The 23,638-nt window shown below is 37.6% G+C and overlaps 1 protein-coding gene across 1 annotated transcript in view; it reads right to left on the bottom strand.

Moving 5' to 3' along the window:
- Window positions 1-23,638, bottom strand: part of LOC140160971 (sister chromatid cohesion protein PDS5 homolog A-B-like) — a 50,614-nt gene that overhangs the window by 14,492 nt on the left and 12,484 nt on the right. Inside the window, 17 exon segments of the mRNA XM_072184328.1 lie at window positions 170-293; window positions 797-933; window positions 1,836-2,060; window positions 3,037-3,160; window positions 3,822-3,982; window positions 4,968-5,024; window positions 5,027-5,182; window positions 5,717-5,856; window positions 6,552-6,682; window positions 7,324-7,437; window positions 9,893-10,044; window positions 10,788-10,933; window positions 11,235-11,329; window positions 11,844-11,959; window positions 12,546-12,686; window positions 14,765-14,972; window positions 15,806-15,990. Of these exon segments, the coding sequence (XP_072040429.1) occupies window positions 170-293; window positions 797-933; window positions 1,836-2,060; window positions 3,037-3,160; window positions 3,822-3,982; window positions 4,968-5,024; window positions 5,027-5,182; window positions 5,717-5,856; window positions 6,552-6,682; window positions 7,324-7,437; window positions 9,893-10,044; window positions 10,788-10,933; window positions 11,235-11,329; window positions 11,844-11,959; window positions 12,546-12,686; window positions 14,765-14,972; window positions 15,806-15,990 (2,412 nt within the window).

Below are 23,638 nucleotides of genomic sequence, written 5' to 3'. Positions count from 1 at the left end.
GACTCATTCCCCTTGATCATGTCACATATAACCCCTAAAGTCATGTCTTCCATAGATATGGATTTCAACTGGAACAGCCCATTATCCTCCTGATATTACAATTCACAATTTTGTGGATCATAAAGTTTAATTGAAATGAAACTTGAAATGTGACTTGTGTCAAACTTACATTGATAAGCAAGGCCATAAGCTGGAACTGCTCAAGACTTATGAGTTCAGCATAACAGGATTCTTGAGCAAGCTTCAATATGGCACAACCTGCAGCTAGTCGTAGCCTGGACATCTCGGCTTTGCTGTGACAGAACAGTAAAAATAAATATAATTGCACAAGAAAAATTGCAAAATATAGTAACAATAATGAAATTATGCTGTGCATAAAGCATGTCACCGCCAAATTACAAAACCAGGGAAGGCATGCTTGTAAACAATAAACATATTTGTAAAATGACCTAAAATGAAGCCTAAATGTACTTTGGCCTCGCATCCATTAACATCACATATGCTATTGTACCCAAGGGCCGTTGTGTCCAAGTCTCATTGAAATCCATCCAAACATTTGGACAAAATCTTGGACACAGGGCAAGCCCAAACACACACAGCAAGCACACAAACAGAGCTCATTCAGACTCGTACAACAAAGCTGGGATTGTCACATAAACTGAACTGAACAATCACTACCTTCCAAAATGGATGTTTTGAAAATTAACATTTCTGAGCATCAACTCAGAGAAACTCTGCAATATTTCTGTTATAATCTGTATAATCTGTGATTTTTGAATGAATCTTTTGTGCTTACCTGGCCTTGTCTCTCTCCATGAGGTCTCCTTCATTCTTCAGGTATGTGGTAAGTAGACGTAAAGTTGATGTAGCTGATCCGTGCTGGTTAGTATGCATTCCTTGTAACCAATGGATGATGGTCTTAATAGCACACATCTGCATCAACAAATGTTCATTAGATACTATTAGAAAATATTCATTAGATTAAAGCCAACTATTTCAAAGAAATTGCAGGGGAGAATTTGGATTCTATGTACCTCTGTACGTAACACTGAAATCGACCACACTGGATTGTCATATATGGGCCAAAAAATGGTGTGCCTCTGGTATACATCAATACACCTCATGCCTATGTAAGTGTAAGCATACAAAAGCCTACGCACATGAAATTTCATAGCCTGACATCTGCAAAATCTCATCCCAATGCAAAGCTTTATTCTTGAAATAGTGCATGTTTGAGGTAGAGAAATCTAGAGGTACACATTATCCCCTTTGTAAGCAGCCCTCGAATTAAGGATCTGAAGGGGCACGGCAACGTTTTTAGGGCAAGTTGATAATTGCCTTGGATTTTCACTGAAAAGGCAAGACAGCACAGCAGTTTGTAATATTTCAAGAGGGCATCATGGGCATTCATGGCAACTGTTGAAAATTTGAGAAGGGCACCAAGGCAATTTCTCAAAAGTGAGGAAAACACACACAAACATAGATAGATGATTTTATAATGAAGGGGCAGGGCTGGGGCACTGACGCAACTTCATTAGAGGGCATGGCAAGTGACTGCCTTGGGTAAAGGACATATTTTGAGGGCATTATGGCAGTGGGGATGGGCACCCACGGCAAAATGCCATGGGTGCTGTGGGTTAATTCGAGGGCTGTTTGTAAGCGCTCGGCAATCATGGTAGAATCCAACTGGTCTGATCTAATTCAAGGCATGGCTGGTAAAATTTGGAAAATCCCAAGTAAATCCTTCCTGGGAAATTTGGGTATTTGAAGCGATATGAATTTTTTTCTGCCAAAATATTTACAAAGAGGGAAGGTGTTATCTTCCATTTACTTACCTTAATCCTGGTTTCTTCTGAGACCAACTCATCCGCACACCAGATGCCTTTAATATGCGACCTATCCGTCACATCTTGCATCAATAAACCCTTGACAATTGATGAAGCAATCACAGTCTTCATGGGCAGAGCAAAGTGCTGTGGAGCTAGTTTAGCTATGTGACCAAGAGATACCAGTGACGTCTCAAAATTCTCATGGTCCAGCGTCAGACATTTTGAGCAACTCTGAAAATAGAAAGATTTTCAATTGTGACCAATATCAGTTATCTTTGGGGGCTTACTGCAGTATTAAGTGAAATGGGCCAGCATCAGGGTTTTATCTATGAGACGGGACTGCTCACCCCCCCCCCCCCCGCAAACTTTGGCACATCCCATCATATCTGAAACTTATGCTTGCTTTTGGATTAGAGTCTGCAGCTATCTATCTGAGATTTGTTATTGTAAATGGTGAAAAAATATAACATTTTTGATACATTTTAATCACAAAAGCCACATCAAGAATTTGTGACAATCTTTTGCATGCCCCCTTCATTTGAACTCATCCCATTACCCAATCCACTTGTCAGAAATTAAGGGGAAGAACAATGTGCCATTTTAGACCCGCAAGTAATTCCATACATCTATCGCATCATATAACCTTGCCATGGGTGTGTTGTCATAGCAGGAAAACAGGCATTTATTAAGTAAGCTGTGTTCATTCAATTACTAAGTATAGTTGGGAATCCCTGATTTATAAAATTAATTGAATATCACTCAGTGTAGTAGTGCAGATGGTACAAACCTTGAGTTCACACTATCTGAGAAGTTTAAATCATCAAATTTTGAGCAAATGTAGAAATGTAAAAATATATATCATATTCATTCCCTTTCATCATGCATGCACTCAGCATCCAAACTAAGTTGAGTCTATTACCCCTAACACCAGTAAAAACCACAAAATACCACGATGAAAAATTCATAACATGCATGCATCCCAGGGTCTGCGATGACGCAATCACCCGAAGTGTGATATGCTCACGGAATTGCTGGCCGGGCAGCAATAATCCGAGTAGCTACCGGGCCGCTGGGTTCGCTTGGCATGGAGGGGTCAAAGGTGCGCATCCCGGGGGCGCCCCGAAAAAAATTCTTCTTCTTCCTGAAAAATCGGATCTTCTCTGACTTCCGATACCAAAAAGCATGGGTCAGTGTTAGGGTTAATTACCTCAAATATCATTTTGTAGACCGCTTGCCTGTTAGCTGCAACCACTCCTATGCATCGCACTGCATTCTTAGCCTGGGCTTTGGTTCCTGTTCTTGCTTTGCTGATCAACATTGGCATCAGGGAACTGAAATAGTACGAAGCGGGCTACGTATTACTTTACATACAATTGTACAGTCCAACCTCCCTTATCCAGGCCTCTTTCATACAGACCTCTCTGTTATCCGGCCATGCAATTTAGTACAAAAACTTTCAACGAAATCATCACTAGTTCTATGTAGTCTCTATTGTAAATTTGAAGCAACATTTTTTTGCACTACACTTGCTGGCAGAGAAGAACATCACTTGTTAACATTTTGAGAGCGTACACAGCATGAACACAGAGTGGGGTTCTGATTGGCTGATTCAATCACCTGACAATCATAACAACAAACTGATAATCTGATTGGCCGAGTACGCAATCGGCCAATGAGCGGCAATCATAAAAGGAACACAAAGCCCTGCATATGTTGCTCATTAAACAGAGCACTCGTGATCGACCAGTGCAAGAAAGTGTCATACTTCACTAGAAACTAGTGTAATCTAAATTGGTTGTTAACATATTGTCACTTCTGTTGCAATTATTAACATTTTGAGAAGATCAATAGACAGTGTACATTATTTCCATAGAGCTTGGAATGAATGTCAAATCACACATAGCACAGGTAAATTCACTGTATTTAAGCAACATCGATCCTTTTAATTGAATCCAAACAATACTGTTCAGACGATGCAAACTTTTGACTTACGACGCAATCTGTGGGTTGTCTGCTTCCAGACCATGTCCGGTGGCAATGAAGATTTGTAGTGCAATGTCGGCCACACCTACATCATCATTCTCCAGCAGTGCCATCAGCAACTCTCTGGCTTCGCTAGTCCTATACGCATTGGGGAACACCACTGATAAAGTCTACAAGGGTAGAGAAGTACAACAATGGAAAGAATATCTTAGTTGGGTGCTGTACATAGTATGCTAAATATTGTGATTGAAAGTGCATTGGACTATTCCAGTTGAAATTTATGTACCAGCATGTAAGACCTTAAATCTCCTACACAAGGGATGTCGATTTTAAATGGAGTCCACCGTTCAGGCAACCCTATTTAAAATGCACACTCCCTGTGTGGAAGATTAACGTCATGTCTTCATAGGGGGTGTATGGATTTCAAATGGAGTAACCCATTACAATATAGCGGAAACTAGAAAGGTTCCAGAATATTATAAAAATGGTTTCAAAAAATACCATGCATCATCTAGGAAAGTGCAGCCAAGCCCAAAAACCAAATTCTTAATGCTATTTCCCACATTTTGCTAGAAACTTCAAAATCACAAGCTCTGTAAATTTGCAGGTGCATTACTGAATCGGAGATGTAACACAGGCTTGTCCAAATCCTGAAATTGCAAAGAGTTTAAGTGCGGCATCCCATATTTATGGATGCCCATCCTTTTTTTGACAAATGAAGAGCTTAGTTTCAAAACCCCTTACATCCACTTGAGCAATTTTGAGAAAACATCAAAAAAATTACTGATATAAGATGGTTTCCAACAAAAGCAGTTTTTGGCAGGATGCAGACCCCCTTATATCAATGATTTTTTTGATAATTTATTAATTAATGTTTTCTCAAAATTTCTGAAGTGGATGTAAGGGGTTTTGAAACTAAGCTCTTCAAATCCTGATTTTTTTTTATATATCCCCATATCCGAATTTCTGGCAAATCCGGTCAAGTTGCATCTCTGTAAAATTCACTGGCGCAGACACACAACAACTAAAACTCCCATTTCAAAATGCTACTGTGAAACAAATCAAATTTTAAAAATAAAATCATAAAAAAGAAGTCTGTAACTAATCAACAATGTTTATCTAATATCTAAGCATGTAAACAAACAGACAACCTACCTGTAAGAGTTTCAAGCCTCGTACTGTTGGCGATTAGTCCACTTCTTCATCGTACTCCTCCCTTTGCCATCCAAATGCTCAGCGACCATAGCTATCAACTCTTTGACTGCTGAGGAGTCGATCATCAATGGTGAAATTCTCTCCATCAATGTCCTGATGGTTTCATAAATTGGAGAAGGGTTCTTAGGATTGCCAAACTTCTTCATCACCTCTCCCTGATTTAGAAAAGAAATGAAAAATATACTAAAAAAGTTTAATAAGGTGGCTTTTAGTGTTTCTAATTAGTAGTAATTGTTAACGAACAAAGAGTAATAAAGGTAATTAGTATTTACATCATTATTTGAAATAAGGACTGATTGATAATAACGGAACACAAAATCAGCCAAAAGAATCAACCAAGATCAATGACAATCGTCTGTGCAATTGTTGTAACTTGGTATTTATGGGCTGGTTTTCACATTGAAGACTGGTAGAGTCTATTTGTAAGGACTGGTAGAGATTTCAAGTCATTTTGAATTTCTTGAACATCGTTTCAGATCATCCCACAGAGTCCTATTTTACTTTGTGAAGATGAAAACAGAAAGTGTTTTCTACTAACTGTATCTGTGCTACCTTGTTTGAAAACAACATTTCTTGAAAGCCAGTCCACTCCTGACCCCACTTTATACAACTTTGTGGAAGGCCTGCTTCAATCATTTGAAATTGAGAGTTAAACCTGCAGCAGTTTAGTTTTCAGAAAGCAATCTTACCACAGCTTGTGTAGCCTTCTTACAAGTCACAGCAGGATCTACCACATGATTCATGTAACCACGGATACGCAGGTCTTCATTCAGAACTTCACTCAGCTTCTTAAGGTGCTCCTGAGCCTTGGATGGTTCAGGTAGGTATTCTATAATGCGGGTATATAAATATTAAGGGTCAGTTTTCTGATCATTGGGCTGTTTCAGCTGAAATCCATACAAGTATGGGAGACATGACCTTAATCTTCCAAACAGGGAATGTGAATTTCAAATGGGGTTGTAAACCTGAATGTGACTCCCATTTCAAATCTACACCCCCTGTGTGGGATATTTAGGTCATGTTTTCCATTAGGGTATATGTATGGATTCCAACTGAAATTGCACATTCTACTTCTACTGATGGAGAGGAGGTGATCTTCCAAACATGCACAATTTTTTAGCAAAAAGAGCATGTCATAAATAAGCCAAGTGTGTCACATTAAATATCAAGATTTCAACCTCAATCTTCCATTTTGTTATGATTTATCTCAATTTTTTTCATGGGCAAATTTCTTCAGCTTAGTCAATTTTGGGCCATAAATGCCATAAGTGGGTAATAAACCTGCATCAAGCATATAATTACACACTGTAATTCAAAGCACTTTTGTGGAAAGCTGACAATTCAGAGTTGATTAACAATAATCTTGCAAGTTTCGATGATTACTGCAAATTTCTACTAAAAAATATATAATTTAGAAATAACTTTTAATTTAATTAAACCATTAGTACACAAGGTATTTTTTACCCGATGTGGGACAATTTCTTCACACACTTTGCTGTCTAAGGTCCCTGGTGATTAACTTACTTGATATTGTCACAAGCTTAGAGAGGAGTAACTTTTCCTTGTCTTTGGCCCTGTCCTTGTGATACAGCGCCATCAATTCCCGCACATGGCTACGCACCAGATGCTGGCATTTCATCAGCTCCATTATGGCTCTGTAATGCAGAAATAATACAGGTTATACTTAAACAATGTACATTAATCGAAAACATTGGACAACCTAAATGTGACAAAATGCAAGTGTAAAATTTTGTGCTCGGATGGAAGAAATTCCCAAGGGGCCAGCTTCAAGGAAAATTCTGAATGCCTGCAAATATTTTACATGGGAGAAAATCTTGTGGCTTTGGGAAAAAACAAACAATGTCTCAAAGCTGTTCCTTTTTACAAAAATATCACTAAAATCTGGTTCACCTCAAGTATGGTAGTGATGTCAATGCTTTTTCTCGAATTGCGCCACAAGCATGCCGACAAAACCGCCGCTGTATGTGTACACTCAGCGTGTTTACCTTTATGTGCACGATTTAATACTGCGGCAAGCGAAATGAGCATATACGTCACTTCCAAACTTGAACTGAACCAAATTCTATTTTAAAATAATTTGTTGTTGGAATTGTGCGATACAGTGATTACCACTTTAATTTTTAAATTAGTCAAAATATTTTACTGTGTATGAGAATGTAAGTTTTGAATGTTTTGAGTATCTCGAGCTTACTCTGACTTACGTTTGAGTTGAAAAAGGGGGTGGGACACATTCCGCATTGGATTTAAAAAGCTTAGCAAACTTTGAGTGACTTACTTGACAGCATATTGATCCACTGTTGCAAACAGCTGAAATAGACGCTTCATTCTATCCTTGACGTCCAACGTGTATGGCACAAGATTGGATGTGAAGATACGCTCTACCAGCAACCTGTGATCACAAAGACATGGATGCATTGAATTGATTATATTGCATGATTTTAAGGGAGTTTGGACAAAGAGGGGCATATCGCAGATTTTTCCCAATGAAGCCAAAAGCAGCCACGCATGGCTTATTTGAGGTCAATTAGAATGTCATGCGCATAAATTATAGCTTTCTCTGTTTTCTACTTTTTGCATATGGCCATGTGTTTTGAACTCGCCACCCTTAGCGTTACATCACAAGTATTATGAATTTTTACACCAATCAAGTTTCAAATTAGAATATCTCCACAACTATCAACCCTAAACTAGCAAAAGTATACATTTTTGGAAAGCTGAAGGCAAAAGCAATTTAAATATACATATTTCAACTCATTGTCCATGGTGACCTTGAAGTTATACAGGGTGGAATAAAAAAATTCCAAATAAAAAATGGGTCCCTTAATGCATTGCTTATTACTAACTTGCAGTTACAAACTGAAAGTAAACAACATTGATTTGGTTAGAGGTTAGGGGGAGCCTACTGACTTTGGAAGAAAAAAAATCACAGCTGTTTGGTAATTGCTTAATACAGGGTGTTCCAAAATATGTTCAAATTTTTTTACAATTCAATATATTTTGAACTGAAACATTTTACCCTTAACCCATACAGAAAAAGTAAGTCCATATTTAGATTCCTCATAAAATTTCCTCTCAGAAAATGTTAACTTTGACTATGATAGGATAAGTAATTAAAAATTAACAGTAACTTTTAGATTTTGAAGACTTCCGCATTGCTTACTACAGTGATTAATATGAAAACAGGTAGTTTTGTACATAAAAGTTTGCATTTTATAGACTAAACCAATCATAAAGAGTTCAAATTGATTAAAAACAATTAGCAGAATTAATAATCTGTCAAAAGAGCTCTTAACCATGTCTGTAGCCCATATGGATGCAAAGATATGATCAGTTGATTCAACGCGCACACACAAAATCTTTATTTCCCATAGACTTTGCACATGCCGCCACCGCCTCAACCGCCACCGCCTCAACAACCACCTCGGCCATTCTGAACTCAAACAACTGTAACTCCACTATCTTAGCTGATAAACAATTCTCCTTTGGAGGTCTGCTAGGGCACTCATTTAGCTACAAAATGACACTAAACACACTACAATACCTTTTGTTTAAGCAGAGATATAACAATTTGAACAAGTCTCGATTTGGAAAAGCGTAACAAAACCACCATTTTTGGGTGGCGAGTTCAAAACGCGTGGCCATATGGGGAAAAATCAAATTCTGTCATTTTCCACCCTGTGGCAGTAATGTCAGTGCGCTTTTCATTGGGCGCAGTTTCAAATCGCTAGAGTTCGCTCAAAGCACTGACATATGCATGCATGCACTTAAAGACGCCGCATAGATGCAATTCAATGCATTTTGATATCATTAATAGAGTATGACATGAATACAAATTATCAATTTTCATATTAAAAACATAAAACATGCAATTTTTTTTTAGGTCAACCATGAATGATCCTAGCATTTAGGTCTAGGTCCAGGGACACTACAAAACCGAAAAATAAATAACTAAAAAAAAAAATAAAAAAAAAAAAAACTTTTTATGCTAATTTAGGGTACCCGTTACCCGCCCCTAAAAATGCGCTGGGTGCCTGTGCACAAAATTACCCGAAAATCACACCCCTAGTATAGATGGACTTGAAAGACCTACTTTGGACAATTAGTAACTAGTTATCAAACTATGTTAACTGTGGTAATTGTTCAAGGTATATAACTCTGTAGTTCAACATCAGGTATAGCACTCCGATCTGAAGAACCAGGACACCTCCTTCATGACACCCTGTCAAGAGCTAGGAACAGTGAGGGGAAAGCAGGAGATTGGTATCCAGGAAGCCGTTTGCTCAGCAAGCAATAGTCTTGATGAAGACGACACAGCCTAACCAGACAGCCAAGGACTGGACAGCTAAGGCATGGAAAGACCAATGGCTTCAGTCTTCCTCACCACTCCAGCGCTTTGTCACAGACCCAACAGACACCATCCCAGGCTTCAATCTACCCAGGTCTGCTTGGACAAAATTAAACCGCCTGAGAAGTGGAGTTGGGCGCTTCAATGCCAACCTGTTCCAATGGGGCTTAAAGGAAAGCCCAGCTTGCGAGTCGGTAGTGAGGAACAAACAGCCGACCACATCATCTCATCCTGTCACCTCCATAGACCACCGCATGGTATCTCCCGCCTGATTGAAGTCGATGAAGCCACCAGGGACTGGTTGATGCGTACTGGGCTTTAATGAAATTTATGTTTTGGCTTTTATATCTTGTTTCTTCCTGACATACGCAAGAAGAAGAAGAAGAAGAACATCATGTAATGAGTATTTCATTCCTTGTCACATTTCATATATGTGTTCACAACCATACTAATGTCTGTAAGGATGATAACATCCACTGCCTAGGATATAGGATCTCACCTGTCATCAATGTTAGTCTGATAGTACATATGAAGTAACTTGTTTTTAACCCATCTGAGTCTCTCATAGTCAGCATGGCTTGTTTCTGCATTATGATACCATTTCTTGTAAATGTGACTCAAACCTAGGACGGCTTCCTTGCGGATCTTCCACTGTGGAAAAACACAATGACAATGCTACATTAGAATTCTTTCGCATTCTAGGAAGATTTTAGTGTATGTAGAGTGTGTACTCGGAAGTATGGTTCTGATTAGCTAACTGAATAAGATCCGGGGTTGTAGCTTCATTGGGTGGTGGAGCCCACCAGTAGTCACCACTCCCCTCTAGATCCCACCGCTAATGGCTTCATACAGCATGCCGCTTACTGCCGAGTGGCGTGACACTTTGACACACAAGCAGCAACAGTGACCAAGCCACATGCCACTCTGAAGCCAAAGTCACCACTCCTTGCTCATTGGCCACAAATTATTTTTTGCCACTTTGATGGAATCAGTTTGAGTGATCAATATATCGGCTTGCCACTTGTCAACGCTCGCTAGGCTTGGCTGATTGTGTATGTCGTAAAAATCGTAGTTGGGGTGGCAAATCGTCATGGCAGTGTGAAACCAGCATTAAGGTTGATTTCAGTGCTGGAGCCTACCACTCAACCCCAAAGAACATGTGTATTTACTGAATGCACCCTAGATATGCCCAGTATTGGCAAAATCTAGCTAAAATATCGGGTTTCTGTAAATTGCTACCCAACACTTTGCTAAAACCTTAAGATTAATAAACAAACAGATTGGAATTTTTGGGTTGTTCCTTAACAACCCTCCTTCCTAATAAAATCAATTCATAGGATGTCACCAATCTTTTGGGCTGCTCCCTTATAGCTAAAATATCTTTTTTCTCTTACTTTTTTGTCCAGCGTCCTTTCCTTAATCACCGTGAGCATCTCATCTGACACCTTGCTGATGTCTTTCTTTGCTGCTGTGATAATAGCTGCCACAACCTCTTGGCGAACGCCCTCGTCTGTGTCATGTGCACGAGTGATTAACTTATCTGAGGAAAACAAGTGAGAAACTAATTCAGCCATGGCAAATAAACAAGTAAAAATATATCAAACAAATTTTAATCCTAAATAAAATTATTTTTTTGTTATTAAAATAATGTTCAACTGATTAAGAATGGGGAAAAACATGAAATTTCCAGCCGGTATGCACTGTGATTGGACCTGCCTATCGATCATCACACAGTAGAGGATAAAAAAAAATCACATTATTCTCTCAATAACTGGTTTCACAACAGGTACTGTACATCACATTTACTTTGACACCTCTAAACAATTTTCTACTATGCTCACCTGCTAAATCAGCACTGACATAGGAATGGTAGATCAGAAATGATGATACAAATTTGACACATCTCGCACGGATTTCTATGCAAATATCGCTGAATCTGTAAAAGACAAAACAAACAGAATTTATGACTACTAATGGGCCTTTCAATTCTTTGGCAGCTTCAAATGTTGTACACTAAGTACCAGGGACTGAAGGGGAGCAGGAGCGATGGGTGTTTATTTTAAAAAAATCCTTCACCACATCAAACTTGACTGCTACTGACCCTTCTGCAAAATGATGAAAATTTCCCAACTCGACCAACAATTTTAAACTCCCAAGTCCCCCAGGTGTTAATAACATCACTACATATATTAATTATATGCGCGTGAGTATCACTGGATTAGGGTGTAATATGTTACCATTCTGTGTCCGTTCTTGGTACAAACTGTATGCACACTGCACTGCTATTACAAAACCCTTCAAGACTTCAACAAGTTGTGAGCATTCGTCACCTTTCTGTGTTCTGAAATTCACAGATTATTCACCTATGCACTGTAATGTTGATGTTTGAAATGTGTTGGCCTGCTTGTGCCGCTCGAACAAATAAAGTTGAGACAATGTATTTCACTCACCTTCCAAGAAAGCAATTCCATAGAGGTTTATTCTGTGATATCAGGTCTGAGTCTTTGTCTGAAAACATTTTACCAAGTAATTTGGTGACTTGAATACGTTCTTTTTCATCATTACTCTGTAAATAAACAAAATATTATGATGAATGATAAAAGTGGGTGGTCCAGTTGTAACACATGTCACACATTGAGGTCCATCACCCAAACATTCTTATTCCAAGACAAGATTTGAGTTAAAATACTCCTTTACTCCAGCTATTGGGATTCTTTAAGCAAACATCGAGGGGTCAGTGACACAAGAGAAACTCCATTTTAGCCATTCTGAGAAAAATTAGCTTAAAGTTAATGGGCCACATTGACTTATATAGTTAAGTTTCACTGGCCATTGATTTCAACGGGGTGCTAAATGGAGTTACTTCTATGTGTTTATTGAAAAGTGCTCATGTTTCTGAAAATTTTGATATCCAAATCTCATTTTCACAAAAGATGGAGTTTAATACATCTGTGTCACTGACCCCTCGACATATATATGTATCACAGTGGTTCATAATACAGTACATGACTCAAGGCTTCAAAAGTGATGTACTACCAAACTATCGCATTTAGGTTCATACCACCTACAGAATATATTTGATGTTAAAAATGTTTTAGGGTTGGAGAGTTCAGTTGGACGAGGATAAAGTTTTTCCCCTTGAATTAACTCACCTTGAGTTTGAATTCCAACTGTGGTAAAACAGACAAGAGTAAGCTGCTTGAGATAGAATTCAGCTCGTAAATGAGCTCATACGCATGGTTTGACATCTCACTCTCAGATGTACGACCCAAAATCAAAATATTGTTGAAGAACTGAAAGAACAATACAGTGTGATATGTTAAAAAGTGGAGTAAAAGCACTGTACCTATACAATAGTGTGAGAGAGTGGGGGCATGTGGACTGTCCACAGTCTGTCGATAGGTGCAGGATGGCGGAAACAATATAAAAACGTTATTTAGAGCATGTCCCCTTTTGGCAGTATATGGGGTGTTCCCCCTTAGATAGTACCATCTCATAGTGTGTATGTCCACGGTATGTTGATTCACTGCAGGAATGTGTGTCTTCGATTGGATAGTACAGGGCCACGTGTTTTGAACTTGCCACCCAAAAATGGTGGTTTTGTTACGCTTTTCCAAATCGAGACTCGTTCAAATTGTTATATCTCTGCTTAAACAAAAGGTATTGTAGTGTGTTTGGTGTCATTTTGTAGCTAAATGAGTGACTTAACAGACCTCCAAAGGAGAATTGTTTATCAGCTAAGATAGTGGAGTTATAATTTTTTGAGTTCAGAATGGCCGAGGTGGTTGTTGTGGCGGTGGCGGTATGTACAAAGTCTATGAGAAATATAGATTTTGTGTGTGCACGTTGAATCAACTGATCATATCTTTGCATCCATATGGGCTACAGGCATGGTTAAGAGCTCTTGTGAAAGGTTATTAATTATGCTAATTGTTTTTAATCATTTTAAACTCTTTATGATTGGTTTAGTCTATAAAATACAAACTTTTACGTACAAAACTACCCGTTTTCATATTAAACACTGTAGTAAGCAATGCGGATGTCTTCAAAATCTAAAAGTTGCTGTAAATATTTAATAACTTATCCTATCATAGTCAAAGTATACATTTTCTGAGAGGAAATTTGATGAGGAATCTAAATATGGATTTACTTTTTCTGTATGGGTTAGGGGTAAAATGTTTCAGTTCAAAATATGTTGAATCTTAAAAAAATGTGAACATATTTTGGGACACCCTGTATTCTGAGATTACCAAACAGCTGTGATTTTTTTTCTTCCCCAGTCAGTAGGCTCCCCTAACCTCTAACCAAATCAATGTTGTTTACTTTCAGTTTATAACTGCAAGTTAGTAATAAGCAATGCATTAAGTGACCCATTTTTTATTTGGAATTTATTTTATTCCACCCTGTATAACTTCAAGGTCACCCTGTACAATGAGTTGAAATGTGTATATTTGAATTGTTTATGCCTTCAGCTTTTCAAAAATGTATACTTTTGCTAGTTTAGGGTTGATAGTTGTGTAGATATTCTAATTTGAAACTTGATTGGTGTAAAAATTCATAATATTTGTGATGTAACGCTAAGGGTGGCGAGTTCAAAACACACGGCCACAGTGTGTTCTTACTTTGTACATCCTCGTTTGGAGGTGCTTACAAGCAGGGGTGTGTGTGTGCAACTGGCATTGTTCCTTTCCTTTATGGCATAACACACACCAGGCCTTGTCTTTTGAAAATTGAGTAACAAATCACTCTCCTCAAAACTTGTCAGGTGAGCTGTAGGCGAGTGATTTTAATCACTTGTATTAGTATTACACCAAATATAGGCGAGTGATAAAAAGCTCTCCTCAGCTTCATTTTAGGAGAGTGATGGCGAGTGATCACTCTCACTCGCCTCAAAAGACAAGGCCTGACACACATACTTAATGACCTCATGGGAGCCACTTCTTTTCCTTGTTCTTTGTCTTCAAATCTGTTTGAACTCACTTCTCTTTCCATACAGGCCAGCATGCTTATGCTTTTTGGTATGGCTTGAGCATTTTGTTTGAGCCTGGTCCCATCAGGACCCAAGCATGTCTCTACACGGAGCGACCGTTTAAACAAACAAACAAACAGGACCTGTTGGTGATTAAATTGGAGATAGATGCCGCTATATAACACCTTATTTATGTTAGAAAATCAATTCACTTTGACAATATCTTTTTTAAACATCAACTACTAAACAGTTTGTGGAAATTGGCCTAGTTGGGCCAGCGTGGCGCAGACCAGGGATGGGGGTAGTGCGAGCCGTAACCCTCTCCTATTATGGGTCGTTGTCGAGTTCCTACGAGAAGATCATTTAAAAAACAAACATGCAAGCTATCATTTCAGTACATACTTGTTGTATTGATGGTTCAATAGTTGAGGATGTTCTCCTGATCAAGTCTCGTGCCAACTGGAAAGCCAACGGGTTCTCAATTTTCTTTTTGTCTAGTAGGTTGGCAAGGATGATCTCAAGAAGGTCTGAAGGAACTGCGTCGTTCTCACTGATAAGCGGACACATCACATCCAGCATGAAGGTACGTACTTTTGGCGTGTGGTTTTCACTGTGTATAGCAAGGGGTAAATACTTGGGATTAGTACAACATGAAAATGGATGTATTTGTTCTCAAGTGATGTTTAAAAGTAAAGCAAATGACAAACAATAACCACCTGAAGTAAATGAAAACAGTGTGCGACTCATTTGTATACAGTATTCTAATTAACAAAAGACATTGTATTAATTGATAATACAATTGGAGAGAAAAAAACAAGGTATACTAACTTGACGTGGGGAAAGAAGTAAAATATAGACTAGACGTTAAAAACAATAAATGTAGGCACATAAGTAGGTTCAAGTTTGATCACCAGAAATGACCAATTCCAAGGCCCAGAAGTGTTAAACCTGCACAAACTACAAAGATTGGAATTCAAAAGTGCACTGGAACAAGTGATGACAATCACTGTGCACATAAGCAGACACGATAAACCAAACAACAAATGTAGGCACAAAAACAAGTAAAGTCTGCTTATATAGTGATTTTCATTTGTTCCAGTATACTTTTGTTTCCTGACACTTCTTTGGGCTCTGGAATTGGTCATTTTTTGGTTGTCCAACTATGCTTGTTTTTGTGCCTACATTACGCACTTGCTTGCTTTCCTGTACACTCACGATACAGTTAGCATGCTATGCACTATCACACTTACTGGCGATCCCCATGGGTTAAGGTCTACCTACTCTGATACACTGATATCAAAAATCCATTATAGTCTTATGTACCACTGGTTGAAACCATAATTTCAACAAATGGCAAGTGTTCTGTTCAAAGTGTAATTATCATAAAAACAATGACAGCTAAAACATCCTGTTTACAATAAAATAGCAAATCAACCCAATTACCTGATAATACTGAAGAAAATTGTGAATAGTTCTACAAAGATTTCATTAGCATCCTCCAGCTCCATACAGATGTTGTAGGATTTCACCATGGCTAGGTTCTCCAGCAGGTAGAAGTAGCGCTTCCAAGAAGGCCCTTCAACATTCTCCAAGCCCCACAATTGTTTGTTGATGAACAGAAAAATCATCTGGTTACAAGGTAATGCAAGACAAAAAGTATGTAATTTATGAATTTATAAAATTGTAAATTATCGTTTAACTAGTGGCAGACAGTAAATGGTGGTGGTCGGGGAGCAAACAGTGCTTATTGAATAAGGGTCTAAAAGCTATGATTTGACAAGTGCCCGTCTTTTTCATTTAAATTGACCCGAATGCAAAAACCAGACCTCTGCAGCATCTTATCGGGTTTCAGTCAGTTATTAATTAGCTATTAATTATACTTTTGAGTTCACAGCTAACTTATTCAAGTATATCATTTTTAGAATTCAGCATTTGTCAGAGACTTTAATCTTGCCTGTCCAAGGGGCGTACTTCCCATCTAAAATGATAGGTGGCTGGCTAGCACCTTGCAAATTATAATCATTGTGGGTAACACTTGGAACTAAAGACAGCAATATATACCATACCTAATTTGAGTTTATCTACCGTTGATAGGAATTTAGCAAATTATACACAGGTCCATAGCAAATACAATGAAAATCTGTAGGCCAATATGGTTCAAGGAATTTAACATTACTAATTTTGAGTACAGGCAAGATTTGTTGTGAGCAATATTGCTAACTTTGTATTGCATTGTGTTAAGTTGTATTGTATTGGTTCTGCGCATGTCACAAAATGGCGTAGCTTTCGAACGATTTTTCTCTGGCTAATTTTAACCGAATGCAGTCGGTTATGCAGTCATAATTTATTTAAAACATGGTTGAATCAAGATAGAAGGATGCAATAATGCCGAGGCAGAAAACAAAGCAAAGTAAATTAAACGAATTTACCAGAAAACCTGGTGCAAAGTTTCGTCGCATCTCTTCGACAGAAGAAGGCATGGAAGAAGTAGCAGAATTCCACAACCTGGCACAGCCGAACGATACCAGCATGACCAGTGCTCTCGTAAGGCCCAAACCACGGCCTCTCATGGATGATTCTGAGAAACTTAATGTAATCATGGATAAGCTTGATATGCTAGATACGATTAATGAACGGCTGGGAAATATTGAGAAGGACATTGGCAATATGAAGAAAACAATTCGGGATCTTGAACAGAGTCAGGAATATTATGATAAAGAACTGGACTTAAAAGTCAACACAGCTGAATTCGATAGACTGACAACACTGGTGGATAACCTAGAAAATAGATCACGCAGAAACAACTTGATATTGTTCAATGTTCCGGAGAAAGCAGAAGGAAATGCTACTGGTAATCAAGGTCAGAAATGTGTTAACTTTGTAAAAAAATTCATAAAGGAACACTTGAGATTAGAAGAAGATGTTGACATCGAGAGAGCACATCGAACGCCTACTAGATTAGACCGCCCTAGAGATAAACCTAGACCTATCCACGTAGCTTTCCTACGTTATACACAAAAACAAAAACACTAAATGCTGCCTCAAACTTAAAAGATCATCCTTTTCCCAATGCTACGGTGATTGTAGCAGAAGATCTGAGCCAAAGACTACAAGAAGAAAGAAAGAAGCTGTGGAAGAAAAGAGGAGAGCTGCTCAAAGAAGACGCAAATAGAAAGGTATATGTGAATTACCCAGCAAGTCTACGGGTAGTGAACCAAGATGGAACCAGCTGTGTAATAAAAGCAAGCTTAAATTTGACATTTAGACTGCAAAACTTGATTTCATAATATATGGCATAGAGAAACAGTGACATGTGTTTTGTTTACATCCAGAACAAGTATAATTTTCTGACCACTTCCTTTTAATTTTGTTTAAAAGAAACAAAAAAGTTTTCCTTGAAGTGGTCTAAATCCTTGAGTATACAGTACCGTATTGAATATCATATCGGTACAGCTGTAATTATGCGTACACAAGGAAGTTAATGTTTTGTGTAGTCCTAATGGACTTTTTATGTTTCATGTTTATATGTGGTGCCATCAATAGCGAACAATTTTATGCATATCAGAATAATACTTAATCAACTCAATGACTGAACTCACAGTATGTACGTTGAATGCTAAAGGTCTACGGGACAGAAAAAAGAGACGTGAAACATTTTTATGGCTACGAGAAAAGAAATTCTCTGTTTATTTTTTGCAAGAGACTCACAGTGTTGCAAATGATATAAAATGCTGGTCAAATGAATGGGGTGCAAAAGCACTATGGAGCCATGGAAGCTCCAACAGTAAAGGCACTGGTATCCTGTTTCATAGTAATTTTGATTTTACAATTATGAAAACCTTATGTGACCCGAATGGTCGCTTTTATTATTACTGATATTGATGTATCTGGTAAAACATTCACCCTGGTTAATATTTATGCACCAAACGATGATTGTCCTGAATTTTTTAGAGCAATTGATGACCATCTTAATCAATTCCAGTGTGATTCAATTATATTTGGTGGCGATTTTAATTGCGTGTTAAATATAACTTTGGATAAACTAGAGCGGTTCTCGACTTGCGCGGTTCTCGACGCAAAGCGTCGGCCACAATGCCTCCACCTTGAGGCATATCATTTTAACCGGTGATGACCCCTGGGTGACCTTGGATGACCCTGGAATGACCTTGTTGACTGTACCCACCAAGTTTCATGCCCATACGACAGTTTTAGTAACTTGACCTCAGATGACCCCAAAATGACCTTCCAAAATTTTGACTCTAAATGTTGACTGTACCTACCAAGTTTTATGCCCATATGACAATTTTTAGTAATTTGACCACAGATGACCCCTGGGTGACCTTGGCTGACCCTGCAATGAGCTTCAAAAAATTGGCTCTAAATGTTGACTGTACTCACCCAGTTTCATGCCCATACGGCAGTTTTTGCTAATTTGACCTCAGATGACCCCTGCATGACCTCGTGTGACCTTGACCCACTGACCAATACAAACTTGTTCTGTCTAGGGTCCAGGTGCACCACCCACCAAGTTTGAGGAACGTGCGACACCCTAGTCTCCGAGAAAATGGTATTTTGCTTGTTACGCATAAATTATGCAAATTAGGTACTTAATTACCATATTTTGTGCTGAAAATCTAATCAGGTCAAGAACCTCTGGCCCTGCTACTCCCTACCAAGTTACGTCACTGTAACCCATACGGATCTCCAGATAAGCTGTTCACAAGGTTTTTTGGCTTGATACGCATCAAATACGCATAAATTATGCAAATTAGGTACTTAATTAGCATATTTTAAACTGAAAATCTAATCCGTCGAGAACATCTGGCGCTACTTCCCACCAAGTTACGTCCACTGTACCCCATACGGATCTCCAGATAATCTGTTCACAAGGTATTTTGCTTATTACGCATATTACGCATAAATTATGCAAATTAGGTACTTAATTACCACCATATTTTATGCGCATTTAAAATCTCCTATAATTTGAAGACCCCAATGACCATCCCTCCACCAACTTGCATCACTGTATGTCTTACCAGTTCTGAGAAATTGCACTCGCAAGCTCGGACGGACAGAGAGACAGACAGACAGACGGACAACCAGGAAACATAATACCTCCGGTGGAGGCAGGTGGTAGAATGCAAACTAATTTTAAAGCTCGCACTGAAATTCTGAAGTTAATGGAAAAAAGGTGTCTAATTGACATTTGGCGTGAAATGAACCCTAATAGTAAAAGTTTTACTTGGAAGTCGAACACAAATCCACCAATCATGTGTCGCTTAGATTATTTTTTAATTAGTAAAACACTTAGAGGATGTATAGAAAATAGTGCAATTTCACATGGTTATAGAACTGATCACAGTTTGGTTTCTGTAAAACTCAATGATAATTATGAAAAACCAGGTCGTGGTATTTGGAAGTTTAATGTTTCCTTGTTAAGTGACATTAATTATGTAAATATTGTTAAAGAAAGTATTGAGAACATTGTTAATGAGAACAAGGATGCCAATCCTCAGATTTTGTGGGAAACAATTAAATGCGTTGTTAGAGGTGATACCATAAGATACTCTGTAAGGAAAGCAAAAGATCGTAAAAAACACCAGGATGATCTTGAAAAGGATATTACAAGGCTAGAAATATTGTATTATCAAACAAACGACCCAGATACTCTTGCTGATTTAAATATTAAGAAAAGAGAACTGGAATCAGTGTATAGCTACAGAGCCAAAGGAGCTATGATACGTAGTAAAGCTAGATGGGTAGAAGATGGAGAGAAAAATTCCAAATACTTTCTGAATCTTGAAAAACGTCATTACTCAAAACTAGAGCGATAACCGCACCATAGCTGAACCATGTGGCTTCGGCAGTATATTGTGGTAGGCCTATACCACTGTCACTCTGAGTCTGTAATGGACATAATCTCGAAATGCTACGAAGGTATGACCGCCCGAGTGGTGTTAATGAAAGAGGAAGAGTAAAGAATAAAAAATAAACTAGAGCAACTGTGCCCTTTGCAAGGGCACGAGGTAAGTTAGGCGGATGACTGTGACGATCTGATCAAGCAGCAATACTGTGCAGGATAGTATTAATTTTAATAAGACTGTTTCATTAATTGCCGCTTTAATATACCCTGATCGTGAGAAGCTGGCATTTTGAAAACTTGACTTTTGACCTCTGTATGACCCCCTTAATGACCTTAAATGAATTTTAAAATATTTAAAACAGGTTAAGAATGTCATAAGGGTCATTGCATTTAAATTTCAGCTGAATTGAAGCATTTTGAAAACTTGACCTTTGACCCCTTTATTGCCCCTTAATGACCTTCAATGAATTTTAAAATATTTTCAACATGTTGAGAATGTCATAAGGATCATTGCGTTTAAATTTCAGCTCAATCGGAGCATTTTGGAAAACTTGACCTTTGACCCCTTTATGACCCCTTAATGAACTTAAATGAATCTTAAAATGTTTTTAAAATGTTTAGAATGTCATAAGGATCATTGCATTTAAATTTAAGCTCAATCGGACCATTTTCAGTTAAAATGACCTTCTTTGACCCCTGTGACCCTGGATGACCTTTGACGTTTGGAAATATTTTTATTATATTCTTTATGTTTTCCTCTTTCATATGACACCACTCATGGGGTCATACCTTCGTGGCATTTAGAGATATGTCCATTTCAGACCAAATGGTTAGTCAGTTAGTAAGCTAGTAATTTGACCCCTGTGACCCCTGGATGACCTTCGACGTTTGGAAATATTTTTATTATGTTCTTTATGTTTTCCTCTATCATATGACACCACTCATGGGGTCATACCTTCATGGCATTTAGAGATATGTCCATTTCAGACCAAATGGTTAGTCAGTTAGTAAGCTAGTAAGTAAGCTAGTAAGTAAGCTAGTAAGTAACATTCACTCCTATAGGCTGATACCATTTCATGGTTCAGCAAAAATGTATCAGTAAATTGCAGGGGACAGATGGTAGCGTCATAACTGGTAACGATGCAATTTTAGAAGAAGAAGTTAATTTTTATTCTAATTTATATGCTAGTTGTAATGAACATGGTAATGAAAATATTCTTCATAAAATTGGAATCACTGAAAATGATATTCCCAAAGTGTCCAACCAGGATTCAAAAATGTGTGAAGGTATTATTTCATATGGTGAGTGTATGAACGCTATCAAATCTATGCCTAATGGGAAAAGCCCAGGGTCTGATGGGTACCCCATTGAATTTTATAAAGTGTTTTGGAACCAAATTGGGTCTGTTTTAGTCAAATCCTTTAATTATTCTTTTAATTTAGGGCAATTATCTGTTAGCCAAAGAAGGGGTATCATTTCACTGATTCCAAAAGATGGTAAAGATGAACTTTTGTTGAAGAATTGGAGGCCGATTTCTCTCTTAAATGTAGACTATAAAATTGCTGCTAAGGTAATAGCAAATAGATTGAAAAAGGTTTTGAGCTCTGTAATTTCAAGTGACCAAACAGGGTTTTTGCCAGACAGATACATCGGTGAAAATGTCAGAGTAATTCTAGACATTATTGAGCATACTGATACAAATGATACACCAGGCACACTTTTCTTTATTGATTTTGAGAAAGCGTATGATAAATTAGAGTGGAATTATGTGCAAAAGTGCCTTGATTATTTTGGCTTTGGTAATGATTTGAAAAGATGGATTAAATTATTCTATACACAAATAAGCAGCTGTGTAATAAATAATGGTTATGTTTCAAAATATTTTCAGTTGTCCCGTGGCGTGCGTCAAGGATGCCCATTGAGCTGCTATATTTTTATTTTATGCGGAACTGATGGGTATTGCCATCAGATCCAACGACAACATTAAAGGTATCCAAATTGGTGATGGTAACTGTGTAAAAATTTCCCAATTTGCTGATGATACCACTCTTGTCTTAGATGGTACAAATGAATCCCTTATGAATGCTATTAATGTTATTGAAAATTTTGGCTCAATTTCTGGTTTAAAATTGAATGCTTCCAAATCTGTTATTTTGAAGATTGGCTCATTACAGAATGATCATATGCTTCCAGATAAGACCTATCAATATACAAAAGGTCCTGTAAAATTTCTTGGTATTATGATTTCACTCAACAAGGATGAGCTTATTAACATTAATTTTGAGCCTCAGTTAAAACAGTTAAGTACAATTCTTGATATATGGTCTCAGCGTGATCTTACTCCAATAGGCGAATCACTATAATTAAGTCTTTAGCTTTGTCACAGCTGACTTACCTCTTTTCCGTCTTACCAACTCCACGAATACATTTATTAAAAAAGATTGAGCAAATTTTATTTAAATTTATTTGGAATGGTAAGCCAGACAAAGTTAATAGAAATGTGTTGTACTGTAAAAAAGAGGATGGTGGTATGAATATGACTAATATTTATAACTTCATTGATGCCTTAAAATGTGCTTGGGTTAAAAGGTTTTTAGATGATGAGAATAAAAGTAGTTGGAAATATTTGTTTTCAAATGAATTGTTAAAAGTTGGTGGGGATTGGATTTGGTTGTGTAATCCCAAAAGTCATATTAACTTCAGCTATGACAAAATTTGTAACACCTTTTTGTGTGATGTGTTGAAATCTTGGTTTAAATTAAGGAATATGGATCATGAAAAAACAGATGAAGTTTTATGGTACAATTGTAACATAAGAATTAAACGAAAAACTTTATATTTTAAGTCCTGGAGTAGTAAAGGTGTCAATTTTGTATCTGATTTAATTATTGATGGGCATTGGATGTCATATGAAAATTTCAAAGATAAATATGATATCAATTGTAATTTCTTAAAGTATCTGAGTGTGATAGATATTATTTCAAAAGCCTTTAAAAGTCAGCTGTTGGAAAGTAAACACAACCGGGAGCTACAGCTGATGTCCCAAATCAAGAATGCAAAGAAAGTTACCTCATTTGCATATCAATTACTTTGTCATACAGCTCATCACCCAGTCCCTAAAGCACAACAGAAGTGGAAGGTTGAATTTGAGGTCAATGATATGAATTGGAATTTGATTTATGCTATGCCATATAGATGTACATTGGATACCAAAACACGGTATTTACAATTTCGTTTTATTCATAGAATCCTTCCAACAAATAAGTTTCTCTATAAAATTGGCTTAATTAATGAGTATAAATGCTCCTTTTGTAAGGAGGAAGAAGAAACCATGAAGCATCTGATGTGGTCATGTAAATTTGCCAAAGCAATGTGGAATGATATTTTTCGCTGGTTGAGAGAATTAAATATT

The sequence above is a fragment of the Amphiura filiformis genome, chromosome 9 (assembly GCF_039555335.1).
Source record: "Amphiura filiformis chromosome 9, Afil_fr2py, whole genome shotgun sequence".
In the NCBI taxonomy this organism is placed as follows: Eukaryota; Metazoa; Echinodermata; class Ophiuroidea; order Amphilepidida; family Amphiuridae; genus Amphiura; species Amphiura filiformis.
This window is presented reverse-complemented; position numbering and strand designations above follow the sequence as displayed.